Raw genomic sequence first — 21,165 nt, forward strand, 5'->3', positions numbered from 1 at the left:
TATATAGCCGAAAGATGACTAACCTGAATTTATCTAGCTATGCCATCACTTCAGTTCAGCAAAAATGGTTAATTGCAGCTTTCTTCTTTCAGTGTTCAGCGATTTTTTTATTTTTTTTTATAATTACAGCATATTTTTTTTCCAGGACATTTTACTAGGTTTTATTCAAAAAAAGCAAGGGCCCAATCCATTTCATTAAAAGTTCATAACAAGATACGGTCCAGCCCGCTTAGGGGAATCGACAGCTCGATTATTTTTCTGCATATTTTTTTTCGGTGCTAATGAGGGCCGAGCCAGTAACTAGGAACAAGGAACAGGAAATTTCTAGGTGTGTGGGTTGGGTTCGATGAAGTCATGTAGGATCTATTTTAGATTTAAATCATGTTAAATTATTATGTTCATACAAATTTATATTTTAATTTGATTTTTTTATTTTTTTCTGATTGGATTTTTTTTTTTACACCTTTAGTCACACTTACAATGTCTTTGTGAAGACGATCACATATTTAGCATGGAAGACAATCAAAATAAACTCAAAGGCACTGATTTAAGAAAATCCAGTGAAGTTAGTTGAATTTAAAAAAATAATGATTGAAGCTTTCTTCGTTTTCCTATATAACAATTAAATAGTTTCTATGGAATTTTCACCATATACCACTGAGTTAAAACTTAATTCACCATATTTCACCAAAAACTTTCTAATACACCATGTATCACTGAGTTTAACATAAATGTCACAACATGTCCTCAATGACTAACTCTGTTAGTAATTAAGGTTAATTGTGTCACGTGGCTGTCACTTATTGGCTCTTATTAATATTATTTAATTAATTACTTAAATAAAGAATTAAAAAACTTTAAAAAAAACATTAAATAAATAAAAAAAACAGCCACCCACGTCCCCCCAGCCAGCCACCATGCCAACGCAGAAGCCGACCAGAACACCGGTACCGGCGCGGAATCCGACCAAAACCCTCGCGCCGGTGCGAAATCCGACCAAAACCCCCGGCAACGGTCCTCCCCTTCCCTTGAACAACCGTGTTCGACCCCCATATCTCTCGAAAAACCCTCCCCTAACAACCGACCGACGCCCAAACCCCCATCCCCCACGTCGGCGAACCCAATTCGCCCCTGCGGTGCCATCTCCACCCCACAAACCACCACGTATGCTGAAACCCTAAACCAAAATCTAGGGTTTCAATTTCGGTGTTTTAGGGTTTTGCGGTGGTGGTTTTTGGCGAGTTGGGCAACGACGACGTGTGTGTGAAGGATTGGGCTGCCGGCGAAGGGATTTCGGGGTGGTGGCTGGGTTTTAGGCTAGGAGTGGGGAATTGGGCTAAGGTGGTGGTTGGGGAATTTGGCTAAGGTGGTGGCTGGGGTCGGGGTTGTCGCTGACGGGGGAGAGGGATGGTCGCCGGCCAGCCGAGAAGTGGACCAGGCGCCAACCAGTTGAGGGTGGGGGTCGAGGCTGGGCTGGGGGCGACGGTGGCTAAGTTGGTGGTGTTTTATTTTAATTTTTTTTTAATTTTTTTTTAAAGTTAGTTAATTAAATAAATAATATTAATAATCACCAATTACAAGCTGCCACGTGGCACAATTGACGTTAATGACTAACTAAGTTAACGGAAATGGCATGCTGTGACATTTTCATAAAACTGAAGGTTACATGGTGTATTAGAAAGTTTTTGGTGGTATATGGTGAATTAACGCTAAACTCATTGGTATATGGTGAAAATTTCGTAGTTTCTATTTTATTTTCACTGGTCAGGCAAGGTAATATGATATCACCTAAAGCTTTAATTAATGTTTTTGGTATAATGAAGTAAGCTTACGTTACTTACAAACCTATATACTCCTACGCAATATTATTTTTGTTTATAGTGGGGAACTACACCAGCGGGCGCTGGTTGTGAGGACCAGCAGCCACCGAGAGTTATTGCCCAGCCTGTTGGAAATGCATCGGGTGCTGGGTATGGGCACCAGCACGAGCACCAGCTATCTGCCCAGCCCGTAAGTCCAGTGGGTGCTGGGGTTAGCAGTGAGCAGCTGACGAGTGAGAGTGGAGAGGGGAAACAGTCAGAGATGAGGGGTACGGAGCAGCGTGAGCAAAACAGTAGGGCTGTGCGAGAAACCTTGGAGGTCGTGGAGAAAATGGGAAAAGGAAAACGGACTAAAATTCCTTCAACGAAGTATCGGGATTTTGTGACACATACAATACGGAAACACAGCCCATCGATGCGTACACCCGCAACATCATTTTTCTCAGGTACTCCTTATCTTCTCACATGTTTTGTTGATTGTTCCCGTTTTTCTGAAAAACACAAAAAGTATATTGCAGCCATAACTGCAGGACACGAACCTAGATCTTTCAAAGAGGCGATGAAGTACTCGGGATGGAGAGATGCAATGGCCGCAGAAATTAAAGCTTTGGAAGAACAAGGTACTTGGGTGCTCGATAAACTCCCACCTAGAAAGAAGGCTCTTGGAAGCAAGTGGGTATATACAGAAAAGCGGGATGAACATGATAATTTGTTGCGATTGAAGGCTCGATTGGTGATCTTAGGGAACCATCAGGTGGAAGGACTAGATTACAACGAGACATTTGCACCTGTAGCAAAAATGACTACTGTCAAGACTTTCCTAGCTATAGCGGCAATGAAGAATTGAGAGGTGCATCAGATGGATGTGCATAATGCATTTTTACATGGAGACTTGGAGGAGGAAATTTACATGAAAATTCCTCCAGGTTTCAACAAAAATAACTTTGATTATGTGTGCAGGATGAAAAAGTCGTTGTATGGCTTGAAACAGGCTCCTAGTTGTTGGTTTGCAAAATTGACCGAGGCTTTGAAGAAATATGGATTCAAACAGTCTCACTCTAATTATTCTCTGTTCACACTGACCAAAGAAAAACTACAGTTGAATGTGTTGATATATGTCGATGATCTAATTGTTGCAGGAAATGATAAAAATGCTTTATCAAAGTTTAAAGCATATTTAGGTAATTGTTTCAAGATGAAGGACTTGGGAGTACTGAAGTATCTCCTAGGCCTAGAGGTGGCACGGAGTAAACATGAATTTTATATTTGTCAACGGAAATATTCCCTTGACATCATTTCTGAGGCGGGACTTTTAGGAGCTAAGCCGGCGGATTTCCCGATGGAACAGAATCATAAATTGGCTCTTGCGGAAGGCAGAAGGACGTGGAGAAGTATAGGCGTTTAGTCGGGCGCCTAATCTATTTGTCTGTGAGTAGGACAAATTTGGCATATTCTATTCACATATTATCTCAGTTTATGCAGTCTCCGAAGGAAGCACATTAGGAAGCTGCACTTCATGTGGTGCGTTATTTGAAGAAAAATCTGGGACAGGCAATACTCCTTCGATCTGATAGTGCTCTGCAATTGGAGGGTGGTGTGACTCTGATTAGGCAAGTTGCCCTCTTACTAGGCGGTCATTGACAGGTTGGTTTGTGCTACTTGGTTTTTCCCCTGTGTCCTAGAAAACTAAGAAGCAACATGCGGTTTCTACATCGTCTGCGGAAGCAGAATATAGGTCAATGGCGGGCGTGACATGTGAACTAAAGTGGTTGAAATAGTTGTTAAAAGATTTGGGTGTGCAACATTCACAGGGTATGAATTTATTCAGCAATAGTCAGTCTGCTTTGTATATTGCTCAAAATCCGGTATTCCATGAGAGAACGAAACATATTGAGGTTGATATGCATTTAATGAGAGATGCAATTAAAGATGGTTTGATTTCGCCATCGTATGTTCCTACCAAAGAGCAGCTCGCGGATATTTTTACCAAGGCTTTGGGAAAGGCTCAGTTCGAGTTACTACTTGGCAAGATGGGCATTCGGGATCTTCATGCTCCACCTTGAGGGGAGATGTTAAGATATGATAGAATATTTGAGAGGATATATATTTAGGAAATATATTATCATGTATATCTTGGATATTATTTTGTATTGGGATAGAATACTTATTCCCCAAGCTAGGTAGTTTCCTACGGGAACTAGGTTGCTAAGCTTTTGTATAAATTCGGATGAACTAATGAATGAAAACTCGAGACTTGGAGATTTATTTGACAGATTTCCCTCATAGGCTGAACCGCATCTACAACTTACAGCATTATTATTGTCATGATAACATCTAAAATTGTCATAAGTCATATAGGGCTCTTTTTGAGGTATTATAATGTATTTATAAGCCCATTCTAAAACCACAGGGAATGCTTTCAGATTTGATAATTTCCGAGACAACTTCTTCACCGAGTAACTCTCAATCAAGGCTGCTGACACATTGCATTTGTGAAATTAGATAGTCCCAAGTGATCAAGAGCTATCTGATAAAAATCTAAGCCCTCCTCCCTGTCAAGGAAGTCACCTGTTGGAGATGACAAGAGAGAGGCTTGGCAACATCCAACTCCATAACAATTACTTGCGTTCATGCTTGCACCTTCATTGGCACAAACTGAAGCACAGCCAGTCATAATTTCTCCACCCCTTTTTTTGCAAAACAACACTTCCGCCACAACCCTCCACCATAAAAACATTGAACCACCTAGAATAACGGTATGGACTCCCATTGAAGTCAATGCTTTTGACTACTGAAGTTGCGATTCCATGAATTTCTGCTGCATTACTTCCACAAAAGTTTCTAGGGAGGAGATTTACTTTAAGTCTTTGATCATCTACTTCCTGATCATTCAGTTGTTTACCTAGACGGGAGTGCCTTCCAGGCCAATTAATGTCCAGCACCTCAAGATTGAAATGGCGCAACAACGGTTTTGGAGAAAGAACAGAATTATTATTATTACTTCCTCCGTTCTTTTTTTATCGCATCACTTACTACTTTAGGAAGTTTACTTATTATTGCATCATTTCCTTTTTAGAATAAAAAATATCTATGTTCACACTGCAAATACCCAACATACCCTTACTTTTTCACACTTACTTTTTATTTTATCTTACATTACATGGACAATTTTGTATTTTTACGTTTCTCTCTCTTATTTTTTCCCACTACCAAATTTTGCCTCCAAAACCCATATGATGCAATTAAAAAAAAAACGGAGGAAGTATTACAAATGATCTCGTACCATTTGTCATGGTAGCAATTGGGCCCAATTCCAAAAGGATATGGAATCAGGACATTACCACAGCGATCTGGACAATCAGGCATAGAAATATTACCGCCTGCAGCTAGCCATAGGAATGATTTCAGCTGAGCAGGAGCAACAACAGGCATAACATTTTTTTTCTTAGGAACATTTCTTAGCCCATCTGATTTGCAGTACAATAAGACTGATCTTAAGCTATCTCATACTCTATAATCAAATGGATTGGATATTTTCTAAACTGTCTAATTATCAAAGCCATGCTTCTAGGACTTTTTCAAGTCTTTTTTTTTTAATATCAAAGTCCCTATCCTAGTATCCTAGGCTTGTCTTCTAGACAATCCACATAATCTAAAATAAACTTAAGTCATATTGAAGACCGTATGACATGTCAACTACAAATAAATAATACAGGGGTGGGGGAGAAGTAATTCAAAGTTATACCGGGACAAAAGACTTACCTTTTTAGAAGATTCCCATATATTATACTATGTAATATAAAGTAACTTTTGCTAATTTGCTTTTCCATGATTAATTAACATTTACCTACTTTTTTAGCCACAAAATTCAACATTGATTGATGTATTGCATTAAAGTCAAAACTAAGCTGCTGAAGGTGGTCAAAGTTATAATTTTAAAAATGACTCTATAGTGACTGATTGATATAACCATTAACCACCAAAAATATCTTGACCCTATGTTCTGTAATTTCTACTATCTTGACCCTAAGTCTGCTCAACTGCTCATCTCATTTAGCAAACCCGAATCTGACTATGCTAAAATTAAGGTTTATATAGCCAGCTAATAATTCTAAACACAAGTCTTAAGTCCGACCTGCCGGAATCGAACAAGCGACTTAAGGATTAATCTCCTGATCAACTAAAGTCCTCCGCTCTCACAACTGAGCTAAGTTCGGATCTTTTGCTTACCCTCAAATACTTCTTAAATTCACATATACTGGATATCAATTTTCAATAATTAATTGGACGAATTTTCAACAAGCATTCCAATTGACACCATAATATGCAGATTAAACCAATACATATTCAATAAACCCAAAGAACTAAAGTAAAATCTTTGTATAAATTAAAATCATAATCACAAAGTAAATTAAAAATGACAATATGATAAAATTTAAATCAATAGTTCATAATTAAATCAAAATTGAGTTAAAATTAGGGTTCGAATTTACGATAGTAATTAAAAATTTACACATTATCTCCACAAATTAAACAAAAGTGTCGATTCAAAAAAAGAGAAATAGAAAAAAAAAAATTAGGATTTACCATATATTGAAGATTTTAAACTGATGAAGGCCGCAAAAATCTTCGTTTTCTCTCTCAAATTGACACCATTAATATGGAAATAAATTAAAATAAAAAAAATGGCTTCGCCCAACCACGAAACCTCTGATATGTAATAATGTGAATTTATATTATTTTATATACTTATTTATAAAGGAAGTGCATCTTTAAATGCATCAACAATATAACAGTAAAAAAAATTGGCTTCGCCCAGGTTCGAACTGGGGACCTTCAGTGTGTTAGACTGACGTGATAACCAACTACACCACGAAACCCTGGTTGGTATTTGAGTCATGGAATAAATATAATACGAATAATATTACAATGTCATTAACTTATGTGTACTCTAGATTTTATATTTATCAATACATTATGTCTCCGTACATGAAAATAATTAAAGAAGAAAGAATACTTATTTGATTCAAAATATGTATACTCATTTTATACAAGTGATACATCACTTTCTCAGTTTCTTAATACATGCATCATTTTGACTAGACACGTTTGTCAATGTACTTCTCTAACTATTAGATTACTATATTTTCTAGACCATTATATCCACCACCTCGAGTCAAGTACACACTTTTGACATGTTTTACCATGCTTCATAGTAATATGCACCCATTCCAAAAGGAAATGGAATCAAGATGTGAACACAGTGATCTAAACATCATGGCTTTGCTATAAAGAATGAATTTTCAAACAAGGATATGAAGCCAATAAGATTGTTGCACAGAATACTATTTGGATTAGCTAAATCCAACGCAGATACAAGATAACATTTTTCGTGTTACTTGTGAAAGATCCTCCAAACCTCATCCCACTGACGAATGATTGTAAATTTGTAATCAAATCTGGTAATAAGCTCTTCCAAGCAGTGTTGTTTCTTATCTAATGCATGAACACAGCTTCCTCGCTTCAACTTAATTTGTCATAATAAGTCGAAAATTAAGGAAAAGTATTTTTATTGTCTTAACAAGTTCAACTCTTGCAATATAGACTGCTTTAGAAAGCTTCACATCTGCAACACAGCCTTTTGCTATTTCTGGAAATGACTATTTAACATGTAAATATGCAAACAAAATGGATTGTGCTGACTTTGCAAATATTATAACATTGATGCATATAGTTGTGCTTTTTTACATCAGAATTGATGTAAATGTGATTATGAAGGGGCATGCTGCATATCTAATCGTTGATCAACCAAAAAATTAACGAGATCTTATAAATGAAGCATAAAGCTAGCTTTATTCAATCAAAGAATGTAGTGTTACATGGGATGCTACAAGAAAGAATCTGAATTGTAGAATTATTACCTGACATTACAACACACACTACGAAGAAATGAATCATATTTTGCAACTTAGACTATAACTTAACTATAACATACAACTCCCAAGACTTTAAGTCTTCGAAGGAAAAGGAGTCGCTAACAGAGTTTGTGATATACAATTTTCAGTATGTTTCAGTAATAATTAGTGGTGTACAAAATTGGTCATCCCATAGATCTACGTCGATCACATTTCAATATCATCAAGATCAGGGAGAGGGAAGCGAAGAATTGCTGCAATGCCAGTCAGCTGTGCCAATTCTGCATCCACAGGGCATTATAAATAGCGTCATTGGATAGCTAGGGAGATAAATAGAAAGACATAGAACGCGAAAAAAAGGACCTTTCTTTGTTCACTTTATACATTCAAACTTTCTTTTCTTTTTGTAATTTTTTTTCATTAATCTGACTTTCTTTTCTTTTGTAATTTTTTTTCATTAATCTCCCTGAACATCTAAAAGATCTATTAATCAGCTATCTTAACCATTCATGATTCAAGAAGCAAGCACCAAATCATTTAGCATTCCATAAATCAATGCAGTTGACTCATTAAGGCAGAGTAGGGAGAACAAGAACATGAACATGCCAAAGGTAAAGATTGGAAGAAAAGAGAGGTATATGGAATATGAGCCAGAAGAAGTTTCCTTAGAAGAAAATAGTTTTATAATCCTTATTCAGCCAAACAAAATCAAGAAAATTGAAGTATCTTTCACTTTACCACTCGTGGAAGTAAGACTAAACATGCCTTTGATTAACAGTATGGGATGAAATCTACACATCCTACATTGTTTTCAAATTTTCGTGAGTGGGATATCTTCCATAGTCCCATAATTCCACCAAAGATATATTAATTCCATATGTTTAGATGCCACATTCCTATGCAATCAGCACACTGTTCATATCCGACTAACAATCGCAGTTGACCTGATAAAGTCAAACTGACAATATGCATCCTATATTTGCAAAAAAGATGTAGCTTCAAAATGTTTATAGCACTGGACAGAAGTACTTACGCTCCCCTGAGACATGCATGGATGAGAATATATGAACACTTCCTCCAGAATCTTTGACTGAATTGACCAGGTTGACATATTTTTTCCGTGTTGCAATGTCAGCATTCCTGATGACCATTTCAAAATAATAAGAAAAACTGTATAGCTACAGAGTAACATGTAAAAAGAATAATCACATGAACATTGGCCCAAGGAAGTGAACATACCAACACAATCATAAATAAAAATTGTTAGGATAAAGAGGTATGGATTACATGAAACATAGAGCCTCCATTGCACATACAGCTAACTGCAGAGTTGAAGCTTAACATACAAGACAGTGTTGTAGAAGAAGCAAGGAGAGCCTTTGAGGTACAAGCTTTAACCATTTGATATTGAGATCTATTTCTAGAATACTTCTGATTTCTAAGATCACTTTATACTGGGTTTCGAAACTAAACATCTCGTCAGGAGAATCAATGGGAACAAACAGTCAAGATCCAATGTACATCAGTTTTATGTCCGATGTAAGGAATTCCGGAGAGGCAATTGTTCGGGGGGCACATATATATATGAAGATATTCATTAACAGAATTTTGCATTATTTGTTACAAGTATGAGATGCATAGAAATGTCCCTTAATAATGAAGCATGAGATTTATGTGTTCTTAAGTCACATGTTACAAGATGCATAAATATAGATATCCACCCAAAAAAAAAAAAAAAGATAAACTACAGCAGAGCCAAGAAATGCAACAGGATCCTCAAATAAATTTATTACTAGACAAAGCTCGAGAAAGGCACCTGAACTGTTCGTCTGTGATAAGAAGTGTTTGTATAGCCATTCGCTCATGGGCAACTTCTACATGCTTAGGACCATAGCATGCACGATCTGGATCCTACAGTTCATAAAAAAAATCCCTTCAACATGGTTCATATACAGAACAAAAACCTAGCAATAAGCAGACTGTAACAATGTCAAAGCCTTAATCCCAATTCCCAATAGGAGGTCCATAGACAAGAAATACAAAGCGAAGAACATTAGATCAAGCAAAGAGCCCTATCTCTATATAATAAATAGTTACAAATGCTGCCTACTTTAAAAAACAAGGTCCTAATATCCAAATGCAAGAAATTTAAACTACTATGCCAACAGCTAGATGATGCAATCAGATTACATTTCGGCCCCATTCCCTCTTACATACAAATTCAGCTGCAATAGTAAGAATTTCATCAATACATAAGGTCAACATTTCTATCAAATGGTCCATTAAACACCTACCCCCCCCCCCTCCCCTTCTTCTCTCAACTCTTCCTACCCCAAGAGATCACAATTTATTTAGTTGCAACCAAACACTCGAGCCCATATATGAATGCATCTTTTTTAAAAAAATAAATAAATAAAAATTTAAAAAAAAATTTAAAAAGAAAAGGGAGAGGTCAAAGGAAGAAAAGATTTTGGCCCTCCCACTGTGAGAGCATAGTTTTATGTGCTCTACTTACAAAGAGCTACAAAAAATCAATAACTAAAATGCCTTTATTTCCCGGTAGGAGGATATGGTAAACTACTTCCAGGAAAGATTGTATCAGGAAGAGCAGCAAATGCTAAACGAACAGTACATAATAACTCATAAGCATTCAGGAAAGATTGTATCAAAAAGAACAGCAAATGCTTAAAGAACAGTCCACATTAAAACGCATAAATGTTTCAAAATGTCATGCCATATGGCATCTAAATGTCTTAGACAAACCATTGATGACGTCACACATTAACTGCACATGCATCTCAGTAACAAGCATATTGTTAGCAATTCAAACATACATCTCAAGATTAGAAACTGACATTTGATAGCATACTGAAAAAGTCCTCAAGAGCACGGACCTAAATCAAACAAAATAGACAACAGTCAGTAGAAACTTCAAGGATCTCCGAGAAAAAATGAAAAGCAAGACAAAATGATAAAAATAAATGTGAGTAACCTCTTGGGCTGCTTTTGTATCTTTTATCATATTCATCACGTTTGGCGCATCAAGAACCTCCCTCAAGCTATGCCTGATTATAAGAGAAAGCAGCAAATATATCAAATATAATTCCAACCAATTCATGAAGAAAATACAAAATATACTTCTTAAAGAAACAAGAGTAAAGACTAAAGAGCCCCAGACACAAAACACCAAACAGGCAGTAAGAGAGCTAACAAAATTTTAACACAAGTTGTGCTGGTACAAACTCAAAACTCCTTAAGATGCTTAAAAAGCAGAAGTGGCTATAATTTTCTGAGATGATAAACTATCAACTGCTTAAACATAAAGCAGAAATTCTGCAAGCAGAAATATATCATCAGATAAAAGGTTCAGAACCTTCAAGATGAACAACCATTTAAATGTATCCAACCTTTCCAATGAGAAGATACATCAATTTCAATTGACAGTAAAAGCTAGAGGTATGCTTAGAAGAAAAAAACTTCTGAAGCAACATTGCTTCCTCAACAAACAGAAATAATCAATCAAATTAAATAACTAAATGCCATACTTGTATCCCGAAGTTGTATGCACAAGAACTATGCGTGACTTGTTCTCTATAATTGATCTCAGCTGTTTCCTTTCAGCTTCTAGCAACAGATGACGATAAAATTGGTCCTGCAGAAAAAGACAAGAACCTTCTAATCAATTTAAATTAAGAATGCCTGTGGCTGTCAACTATATATAATTATTTATCTCATGGCAACGATCCAACGACATGAGAAAAGGTAAATACAAAGTGATAAGTAGTATAAAAAAAAACAACAGCAAGACTCCCCATAAGAACCAATGTATGATCACCATATTTTAGCAGCACCAAACATCAGATAAAATAAATCTAACCTTAGTGAATCCAGGACTTGCAATGACAGCACATCGGACAACCTTAAAATCAACATATTTGAGGAAAGCCTATGCCACATGCATAAAAAAAGTCACTTCAGTCACAAGCTGAAAAATATATGATAACAGTCATCGCAATTTAGACATGAGAAGGTTTACATTCAACTAACCTGTAGTACATTCTCAAAGAATTTATTTAAGGCCTGTGAGGAGAAAGACAAGGGAAATCAAGTTAGTTATCACCTTTACAACTAAGTACCTGTACGTTGTACCTCATCAACTGCAACAATGCATGACAGCTTGTCTTAACAATAACATTTGAAACACATACAGATTCATATCCAGCAATAGCAGGTCCATGTTTTCGAGGAATGGAGACTTCTATTCGAGATCGAGTAAGGGTTACACTGTCAACACAAGTGAAAAATATACCAGTTAGATAAAATTTCTCAAGATAGAAAAGAACATATCAATATTCATGGCTTCATGAGTGCTAATTGGGGTTAAAGTACAGTTAGATAATGCAGCAAAAAGTGAATCCTGCACAAGTGAATTCTTCCCTGGCAGCTAAAGCCCCAAATAATTCATTCATGGAGTAATTGCTTTGTGCTACCACTTGGTGATCAAAAACTAAATCAATAAATAAAAAATTAAAAATTATATAAATAAAAAAATAAAAAAAAACACCAAAATCTAAAAGCGACATGTGTAATCATATACAGTGGAAAGCATCCAGAAACAAATAGCAATAATTAAAAAAAATTTAAAATACAAAATAGTCTTATCTCTTAGATCAAACATATTTGTGGTTGTATTGGGTTGACAGAGACGCAGCAAAGAAATACAATTCAGCCAATGATTAAGTGAAAACTATGTAACACAACTAATTAACTATACCTTTTACCAATCAAAAGTAAATGTGCCAGTCCCTCTTGCATTATTATCACAGCCAAATCAGCACTTGCAGAAGGATCTGAATAAAGTACATACATAAAACTAGATCACAATATGTCAAGAAGTCAGAATTAAATTGTTCTGTGACTAGAAAAGGTTCAGATAAGGAAAGGAAAAAAGAGCAGCTATATCACAGTCACGGATCCTTCCTTCTCTTGTTCTTTTTGTTCAAAACTACATTTCAAGCTATAAATCCTTCCTTACCTGATAGCTTCTGATTAGAGGCTATACCTTATACGAATGCAAATTACATAGTTTAAAGAGGAGAGACTGCTAATAACTGGCCGCTTCTGTGGCTAACTATACAATGACGGTAATCGGAATTCACTAATTCAGAATAATGAACGAACAAAAAATGTTGATAGAATAATCAAGTAACCCATTTACATCTCAAATCATCAAAAGTGGAGCAAACTAGGCATAGACAGCTTAAATTATGCTAGCACAACATAGCATGCAAACTAGTAAAAACACCGATGTCTGAAGTGCCAAAAAGAAAATAGCATTCATTATTATCAATGGACCGAACAAAAGATCCAAAATAATGCACAAAACATTATTTACCTGCTGCTTGATGAAGCATATCCAATGCCAATGAGTCCCAGATATCCTATAAACAGGGAAACGCAGATGAGAGGCATATTGAGATTTCAAAATCATTCTGTCAAAGCAAATATAGATCAACAGACCACTTAACAAGTGATGCACTGCAATACCCACCACCCAAAGCAGGATATATGATTTAAGTGGCAGCATTCGCCAGACACAACTTAAAAACACTTTCCTATCCACCAAAAGTTTATTTTATGTTGAGGAGCGATGGTTTGCGCAACTTCACCACAAGTCAATAGAAATAATCAAACAATGTAAACTTCATTAATCAGTTTCTAACACTCGTTGTGGGCAAGAACTGCTCCTAATTACTTCCATGACACAAGCATTGAAACACTGATAAACCCTTTAAAATGGCAGGTATGCCACATCCCCCCCCCCCCCCCCCCCCCCAAAAAAAAAAAAAAAAAAAAAACAAAAAAAAGGAGGATTCTGCTTAAGCTGTTTTAAGAACAAGGAGTAAACGTTTCTGAGCAGATAAAAATCATAGCATACCTTCCTCAGCACGAAAGGTCGATGCAACTCAAGTTCCAGGGTATGAAAAGCACCTATCTTCAATAAAAAGCAGAAGAAATCAGCAAACTGTATATATAGAAGTAAAACATTAAAGTAAGTGTTAGACATTATTGATTAGTCCTCTTGTAGGTACCTTCACATGATCATTTTCCAGAGTGTTTTTTCCACGTATACGTAAGACAGAACCTTCTTTTTCATATTCCACAGCCTGCACATATCAAGAGAAATCAGGCCAGCATGTAAGTCAAAGAATCACTTCTTAAATTATAATGCTCAAAAGCCTCATTGGCTCAATCTTTTTTTTGTGTTTGATAGGTAATTCTCACTAGATCATCTTAATAAAAAAATAGACCCGTTTACAAAACACATAGGTTTTCCTTAAGAAGAGGCAAAGACTTTAGAGTTATGAACATAGAATTTCAAGAAATTGAACACAAAAAGGATTCCGAGCAAAATATCATAGAAGAAGCAATACCCCTCCCTCCCCCCCCCCCCCCCCCCAAAAAAAAAAAAAAAGAAAAAAGAAAAACTACAATCAAAGCAAGGACAATGTCAAATGTCAATAGATAAAAAAAGTTATCACCTCCACTACAATTTCTAGCCTAAGTTTCACACGCTCTGCGTCCCTCCCTCCAGAAGCAGCCTCTCTCAAAACTTTCCTGCAAAAGCAAACAGCAGCACCACTGTGAGAAATCATGCTTTCATAATTATCACACTACTTCCCTATTAATGCTCTATTTCAGTAGTTTCTTCGAACACAGACTTAATCAATCAACTTTGCAGGGACAACAGTAAAGGCCCTTGCAAAGTACTGTAGGATATGAGCAAATTAAGAGCAAGGCTAATAAATTATCGGGAATTAGGGAAAAAGCCAAACACTCCAAAAGTTTGACTCGGATTTCATTTTGGAAATTTGGGGTGCTTCATAAAGTTCAATTCACTTTTACTTAGTTCCACTTTAAGCAAACTCCTAGGACTACCCCACCCTCTTCTCCACACTATTTAATCCTTTCAACTCACTCTCTCTTACTTTATTCCCCTTTTACTTACACCTACTCACCTTTTACTCCATCTCTCTTACTTACCTTTTTCTAACGCCTGCTCACTTTTTTTCAAAGTTTCATATAAACAAGAGTCTACGATAAGTGAGTCAAACTTTGAGGAACCAAGGGGAGTACACCGCCTAATAGTTTTGTTGTAAACTAGTCAAAATTAGATCAAACCACCACCTAGATGCTCTTTTACTTTCTCTTTATAAGTGCTACGAAAATCAATGCTTTCACTCCATAGCTTGACAAATACATACTTTTTAGCGGGAGTTAAAGCCACGTTGTTATCAAACTCTGCTTCAATTGTTTGATTTAACAATAGTTTATACCCCTCTATCCCAAAACAATAGGCGACATTGTTTAAGAAATTTAGTTTAGATATCATAACTTCCTTCAGTAATTACGCATTTTCTATACCATATCAAAAATAGTATTTCCTTAGAATTCTTATTTAAGGGTAACATTAAACAACAAAGGAGAGTACAAAGTTTATTTTTCTAAACCTAATAAATGGCATATCTTTTGGGAAAATAAGTATCACTCCTACATTTGATACATATTAAGGCATAGTATGTAGGCAATGTAGCTATAGTTTCCTGGGTCGAAAACCGGCATTGATTATAATAATGTTCACCCAAGTAAACAAGAATTCTAATATGCCCAACAAAGATTTATGATTAAATCTATTAACATAAATTTGATATTCCCAAATTATGAAATATCAATTTTGATACATACACTGATACACACCACATTCAAGCAACCCAAAAAACAAAAACAAAAAAAAGCCCAACACTCTAAGCCAATTGAGTTGGGTAAGATGATAAAGTTACCTAACAGTGACGGCTAAAACAGAATCACCTTCAGCAATCAAATTGTAAACAATCCACATATCATCAGCTTCTTCTGGTATCATCTGTTCGCCAAAAATTGGACATTGCATGAATTCAATTTTAACAGCAAAATAAAATTGAACTGATCAATCACAAATTCATCAACAACAGCAATCAAAATCCTTATAATTAATCACCTTGACACTGCCAGGGCCGCCGCGAACGAAATCTCTACGTACGATCTTCATAAAGATGATTTGATTTGATTTAATTTAATTTAATTTTCTCTCTCCTCCTTTCGATTAATTAGGGTTTAGGGAGGAGGAGAAAACAGAGAGATTTGGAATTGCAGAAACAGAGTTGAGAGCAAGAGGATGAAAGCCCGAGTTCTCCCTTAGTTTGAAAGTCCGGATCCTCTAATTTTTTCTCTCTCCTTCCCAACAAAGTTGGGATATTTATTAGCTTAGGTTTGGTATTATTCTGTACTTTCCTTAGAGGTGACAAAGGATTTGGTCTTACGAATATGTAAGGGATAAACAAATTAGATTCTATTCTTTTGAGCTTCTAAGCATGACAGAGCAGAGTAGAGTATAACAGAGCAGAGCAATTCAAAAAAATAGGGCCTTAAAGAAGAAATAATCTTTAACAAATTTTTAAGCACTAAGGGGGTGTTTGGGGTACATGGGATTATGATTTTATGAGGTGGGAATAGGATTATTAATCCCAAGTCTTCATAAACCCATGTTTGTTTGATGGGAATCAGATTTTTTTTTTTTTTCTTTTTAGGCATGATGGGAATTAGATTAGGGAGTAGGAATAAGCATGAGATTATTTATCCTCTATTCCCAACATTTAATTATCAAGGGGATGTAGATAATAAAATGACGGGAATTATCTAGTTAAGTAAAATACATAATTACCCTCAATTTAGTTATGCATATCAAATTTGAGATTTAAAACAAGGATAAAATAGTAAATTTAGTCTTTAATCCTAATTCTATTCCCACTTATATGCCAAACTTCCCACCTATATGCCAAACAAGAGATTGGGAATATTAGGTAAATTCTCACTTATCAATTCTCATTCCCACTTCCACTTTATATTCCCCAAATTCCCATTACCACATGCCAAACGCCCCTAAAGTCTATTTCCCTACCTTTTAAAAAGTATGAGAAAACACTTATAAATAGTGTGAGGGCAATTATATCCTTAGAATGTTTGTTTACCTATATACCCCTATTAATATGATGTTAATTGCCTCTAAGTATTTCTTTGTGTGATTTAATGATTTTTTTTCTTATGAATAGTGTTTGGACAATTATACACTCTAAAATGTTTGTTTACTTATATGCCCTCTTTAATATTAATTGCTTTTTTGTGAACTCTAATGAATAGTGTGCGAACATTTTTACCCCTAAATTTATTTATGTATTTTACACATTTTCCCTCATTATGTTGCCTACAACTGAAAGAGCCTTCGGACATGGCTAGCTATGGTGCGCGCATCCAGGGGCGGACCCACCTTTAGTCATAGTGGGTCCGGTGACACAGTATTTTTTTAAAAAATAAAATATCAAAGAGACCCCTTATTATAGATAGGTGGTCTCTTTGATGCTGCTATTGGTAACAACAAACAATATTAAAGAGACCTCTTATTAAGATAGGCGATCTCTTTAATGCTACTATTGCTACAAAAGACTTGTTGTGGTTTTTTTTTTAAATATTAAAGAGACCTGTTATTTATATAAGAGGTCTCTTTGATGCTGCTATTGTATTTCGCAATTTTTTTGCGCTACTTTCTTTTTTCATTAAAGAGACCAGTTATATTCAATAACTGGTCTCTTAAGTTATCTCACTTTTTTTGTATAATTTTTTAATAATTTTTTTCCCTTTTTTATATCTTATATTTGTACAACCAATTTTAATATTTCCCCATAAAGCTTATCAATTAACTAAAAAATCATAAAGTTAATTCAATATAATAATTTTATTGTACCATTTGTTTATAACATGTTATTTGTAATATTTTCGACTTGTAAAATTGAATTCTTAAGTACTGTATTTGGTTTTGTATGAATTTTTGTGTCCTATTTTTGGATTGAAATCAATTTGGTGAAATATATATATATATATATGAAATGGGATCATGTGAGAACCCAAGGCTTAGGTGAGAACCAATATAAAATGAGAACCAATCTAAGACCATTCATTTTTATTAGATGAATGGTTCAGATTTATTAGTAACTATAGTGGGAATTCACGTGGGCCAGCTTGAAAAGGTAATGATTGTTTGTAATTTTTTTTTTTTAGGTGCATTGGAAGACGTTGTATTCCATTGGAATACATTATGGGTCAGTCATTGGAAGACGTTATCTCATCCATTGGAATAGATTCAGCCATTGGAATACATTATCAAAGGTTAGAGCTCAATTTTTTTTTTTTTTTCTGTAGTTATATTAAGCATGGATTTGTCTGTTGAATTTGGTACGTCTAATGTTCTTCATGCTTTTACCCCTGGTGGAACGAAGATATGGATTCCATGTTGTGATAGTGAAATTAGACCAACTATAGGTATGAAATTTTCAAAACTTGATGAAGGTTTGCGTTTTTATGAGTCCTACGCAGCTGTTGTAGGATTTATTACTAGAAAGTCGACGGTCAAAAAAAGAAAAAATGGTATTATTTCTTTTCAAATTATTGTATGTAATAAAGCTGGGTTTAAAGAAAAACGAAATAATGTGGTGACAGAGAAAGTTGATAGTATCGGGGAAGAAGATGATAATTTTGTAGATGATATGAATGTTGAAGAAGTGGTTGTTGGTCAAGATAAAGAAGACTATGATTGTCAAGAAGCGAATACTCCTATGGTTAAAAGAAGATTGTCTACTCGAGTTGGTTGTAAGGCAAAGATGATTTTAAAGTATTGCGAAGATGGAGGTTACATTGTTTCTAATTTTGAAGAAGGGCATACTCATCATATGTATTCATCCGAGAACTCTCATTTTCAGAAGTCCAAAAGAAAGCTGACAATGTTTCATAAGAAAATGATAATTGATAATTCAAAGGTATTTGAATATGGTTTTGTTTAAAATGATTAAATTTTAAATGTGAAGTAACAATTGTGTACATATATGGAACATTGTCACTGTAATATGAAATATATATTGTTTTGGATGGAACAATCGTATTTGAATATGGTTTTGTTTAAAATGATTAAATTTTAAATGTGAAGTAACAATTGTGTACATATATGAAACATTAGTACTGTAATATGAAATATATATTGTTTTTGATGGAACAATTGTTTGTAATGTATATACTCAAGTAGGTGTAAGTACAACTGTATGGAACAATGGTTTTAATAAATGAAACAATATTACGTATAATTGAAACATAGTTGGAGCGATTGGTTGTAAAGGTTTAAAATTATTTCGTTATTATAACAAATGTAACAATAGGGTAATGCGTAGGAACAGTAGGTCAGATATATGGAACAATAAAGTGCATTTTTGGAACAGGTGGTCAGATATATGGAACAATAAAGTGCATTTTTGTTTCATATAATATGTCATCATCGAATTTCGCACTATCCATCAAGAATAACGTGTACCGTTATTTGTTATTGAATGTGTGCCTTTTTGTTTTTTGTTCACATCTATATTTAGAATCTTTGAAATCTTTTTTGCCTTTTTTTCATAAAATTAAATATGCACTGTTAGATCTGTTTCCATATATATCATGGTCCTTAAACAGTCTAGTCTTTTTACATTCTGTCTCCACAGGTGAATATTGGTCCTGTCAAGACATACAGAATGGTGAAGGAATATGTTGGTGGGTATGAGAATATAGGCGCTAGTAGGAATGACTTCAAAAATTTTCATAGAGATTTGAAGGCGTATATTGAAGGATCGGACGCCCAGATGTTTGTTGATAATTTTAAGAGGAAAAAGTTGATGTGGTCGGCTTATTTTTTTTATTACGAAATGGATGAAGACGACTGTCTATGTAGAGCTTTATGGGCAGATCCTATTTGCCGAAGAAATTATGCCGTATTTGGTGATATGCTCTCGTTTGATACAACCTACCAAAGCAACAGGTATCATAGTGTTATTTTTAAAGTTTTTTGAATTTTTTTTTTGGGTTTTACAATTTGATGTAACATTTGTTTTAATTTTCGTAACATTGGAATAATATTACGAAACAGTAGACATAAATATGGAATCGTAATTTCAGCGTATGTTTCATGTTTTCCAGATATAATATGGTATTTGGTCCATTCACGGGAGTCGATCACCACAAGAAATGTGTCACTTTTGCTGCTGGTTTTATTGCAAAGGAAGATGTTGCTTCATTCGAATGGCTATTTAGAACATTTGTTAAGGCAATGGGTGGTAAGGAGCCCAATTGTTTAATTACGGATCAAGATCCAGCTATGAAAATTGCTGTAAATTCTGTTTTCCAACAATGTGAGCACAGGTATTTATTTTATTGTACTGCAACTAGAATAATTCATTTGTGAATACTATTATTTCAAAATATGTGTCTGATGTTTCATATTAGTTTATTCATGTTTCCAGCTGTTGTTATGATGTTAAATATTATTGTTTCAAATTTATTGGTTCAGATTAGTATTTATTTTATTGCATTGCGACTAGAATGATTCATTTGTGAATACTATTGTTTCATATTATTGTTTCAAATTAACGATGTTAAATATTATTGTTAAAAAAAAAATTCTTGTTCCTAAATAGTGTTTTATTGTTTCAAATTTATGTTCTCATGTTCCATTAGGTTAATCAATTGTTACGAGAATTTGCCTAATTACTCCAATTATTTTTTTTATTATTTCAAATCTTCAAGATAATGTTCCGGAATTTTACTACAATGTTACAGTATTAAAAGCTAATGTTCCTAAATAGTGGTCTAATGTCCCATAATTAATGTCATTGATTCATTTGTGAATACTATTGTTTCAAAATACGTGTCTGATGTTTCATATTAGTTGATTGATGTTTCCAGCTGTTGTGATGATGTTAAATATTATTATTCTGAATTTTTTTTAAAAAAAAAAACATTGTTCCTATATAGTGTTTTATTGTTTCAAATTTATGTTCTGACGTTCCATTAGGTTAATCAATTGTTACGAGAATTCGCCTAGTTATTCCAATTATTTATTTTATTATTTCAAATCTTCAAGATGATGTTCCGGAATTTTACTATAATGTTACAGTTTTAAAAGATAATGTTTCAAAATAGTGGTCTAATGTCCCATAATTAATGTCCTTCAGATTTTGTATGTGGCACATAATGAAAAAGCTGCCTGATAAAGTTGGAAGGAATATCATTCAGGATACTGAATTTTTGAAGGAACTCAGTAAGTGTGTTTGTAATTTAGAAATTGAGGCACCTGAATTTGAAGAGAAGTGGAACAATGTTCTTGTTGAGTTTAAATTACAAGATCATGATTGGTTGAATTTGATGTTTGAGATGAGAGCTATGTGGATTCCAGCGTATTTTAGAGATGTCTTTATGGGTGGTATTATGAGAACTACCTCAAGGTAAGAGAGTGAGAATAATTTTTTTACATC

The 21,165-nt window shown here is 34.7% G+C and overlaps 2 protein-coding genes and 1 non-coding gene across 3 annotated transcripts; 1 reads left to right on the plus strand and 2 right to left on the minus strand.

Moving 5' to 3' along the window:
• Positions 1-6,626: 6,626 nt before the first annotated feature.
• TRNAV-AAC lies at positions 6,627-6,700 on the minus strand. Its single transcript has one exon. It is a non-coding gene; the product is annotated as a tRNA-Val (tRNA).
• Positions 6,701-7,647: 947 nt separating this feature from the next.
• LOC110736471 (protein PELOTA 1-like) lies at positions 7,648-16,051 on the minus strand. The gene is made up of 16 exons (XM_021916689.1): positions 15,774-16,051; positions 15,577-15,659; positions 14,278-14,353; positions 13,828-13,902; positions 13,674-13,730; positions 13,131-13,176; positions 12,510-12,585; positions 11,944-12,019; positions 11,783-11,815; positions 11,613-11,681; positions 11,281-11,387; positions 10,728-10,800; positions 10,591-10,629; positions 9,552-9,646; positions 8,769-8,875; positions 7,648-8,016 (listed from the first exon to the last, which is right to left on the minus strand). The coding sequence occupies exons 1-16, from the start codon at positions 15,822-15,824 to the stop codon at positions 7,943-7,945; spliced, it is 1,137 nt and encodes a 378-aa protein (XP_021772381.1). The 5' UTR covers positions 15,825-16,051; the 3' UTR covers positions 7,648-7,942.
• Positions 16,052-18,039: 1,988 nt separating this feature from the next.
• On the plus strand, positions 18,040-21,139 carry LOC110737229 (protein FAR1-RELATED SEQUENCE 5-like). The gene is made up of 4 exons (XM_021917598.1): positions 18,040-18,642; positions 19,360-19,673; positions 19,832-20,053; positions 20,866-21,139. Exons 1-4 carry the CDS (start codon positions 18,040-18,042, stop codon positions 21,137-21,139), a joined length of 1,413 nt encoding a protein of 470 aa, XP_021773290.1.
• Positions 21,140-21,165: the final 26 nt, after the last annotated feature.

Source organism: Chenopodium quinoa, unplaced genomic scaffold (assembly GCF_001683475.1).
Source record: "Chenopodium quinoa cultivar QQ74 unplaced genomic scaffold, ASM168347v1, whole genome shotgun sequence".
In the NCBI taxonomy this organism is placed as follows: domain Eukaryota; kingdom Viridiplantae; phylum Streptophyta; class Magnoliopsida; order Caryophyllales; family Amaranthaceae; genus Chenopodium; species Chenopodium quinoa.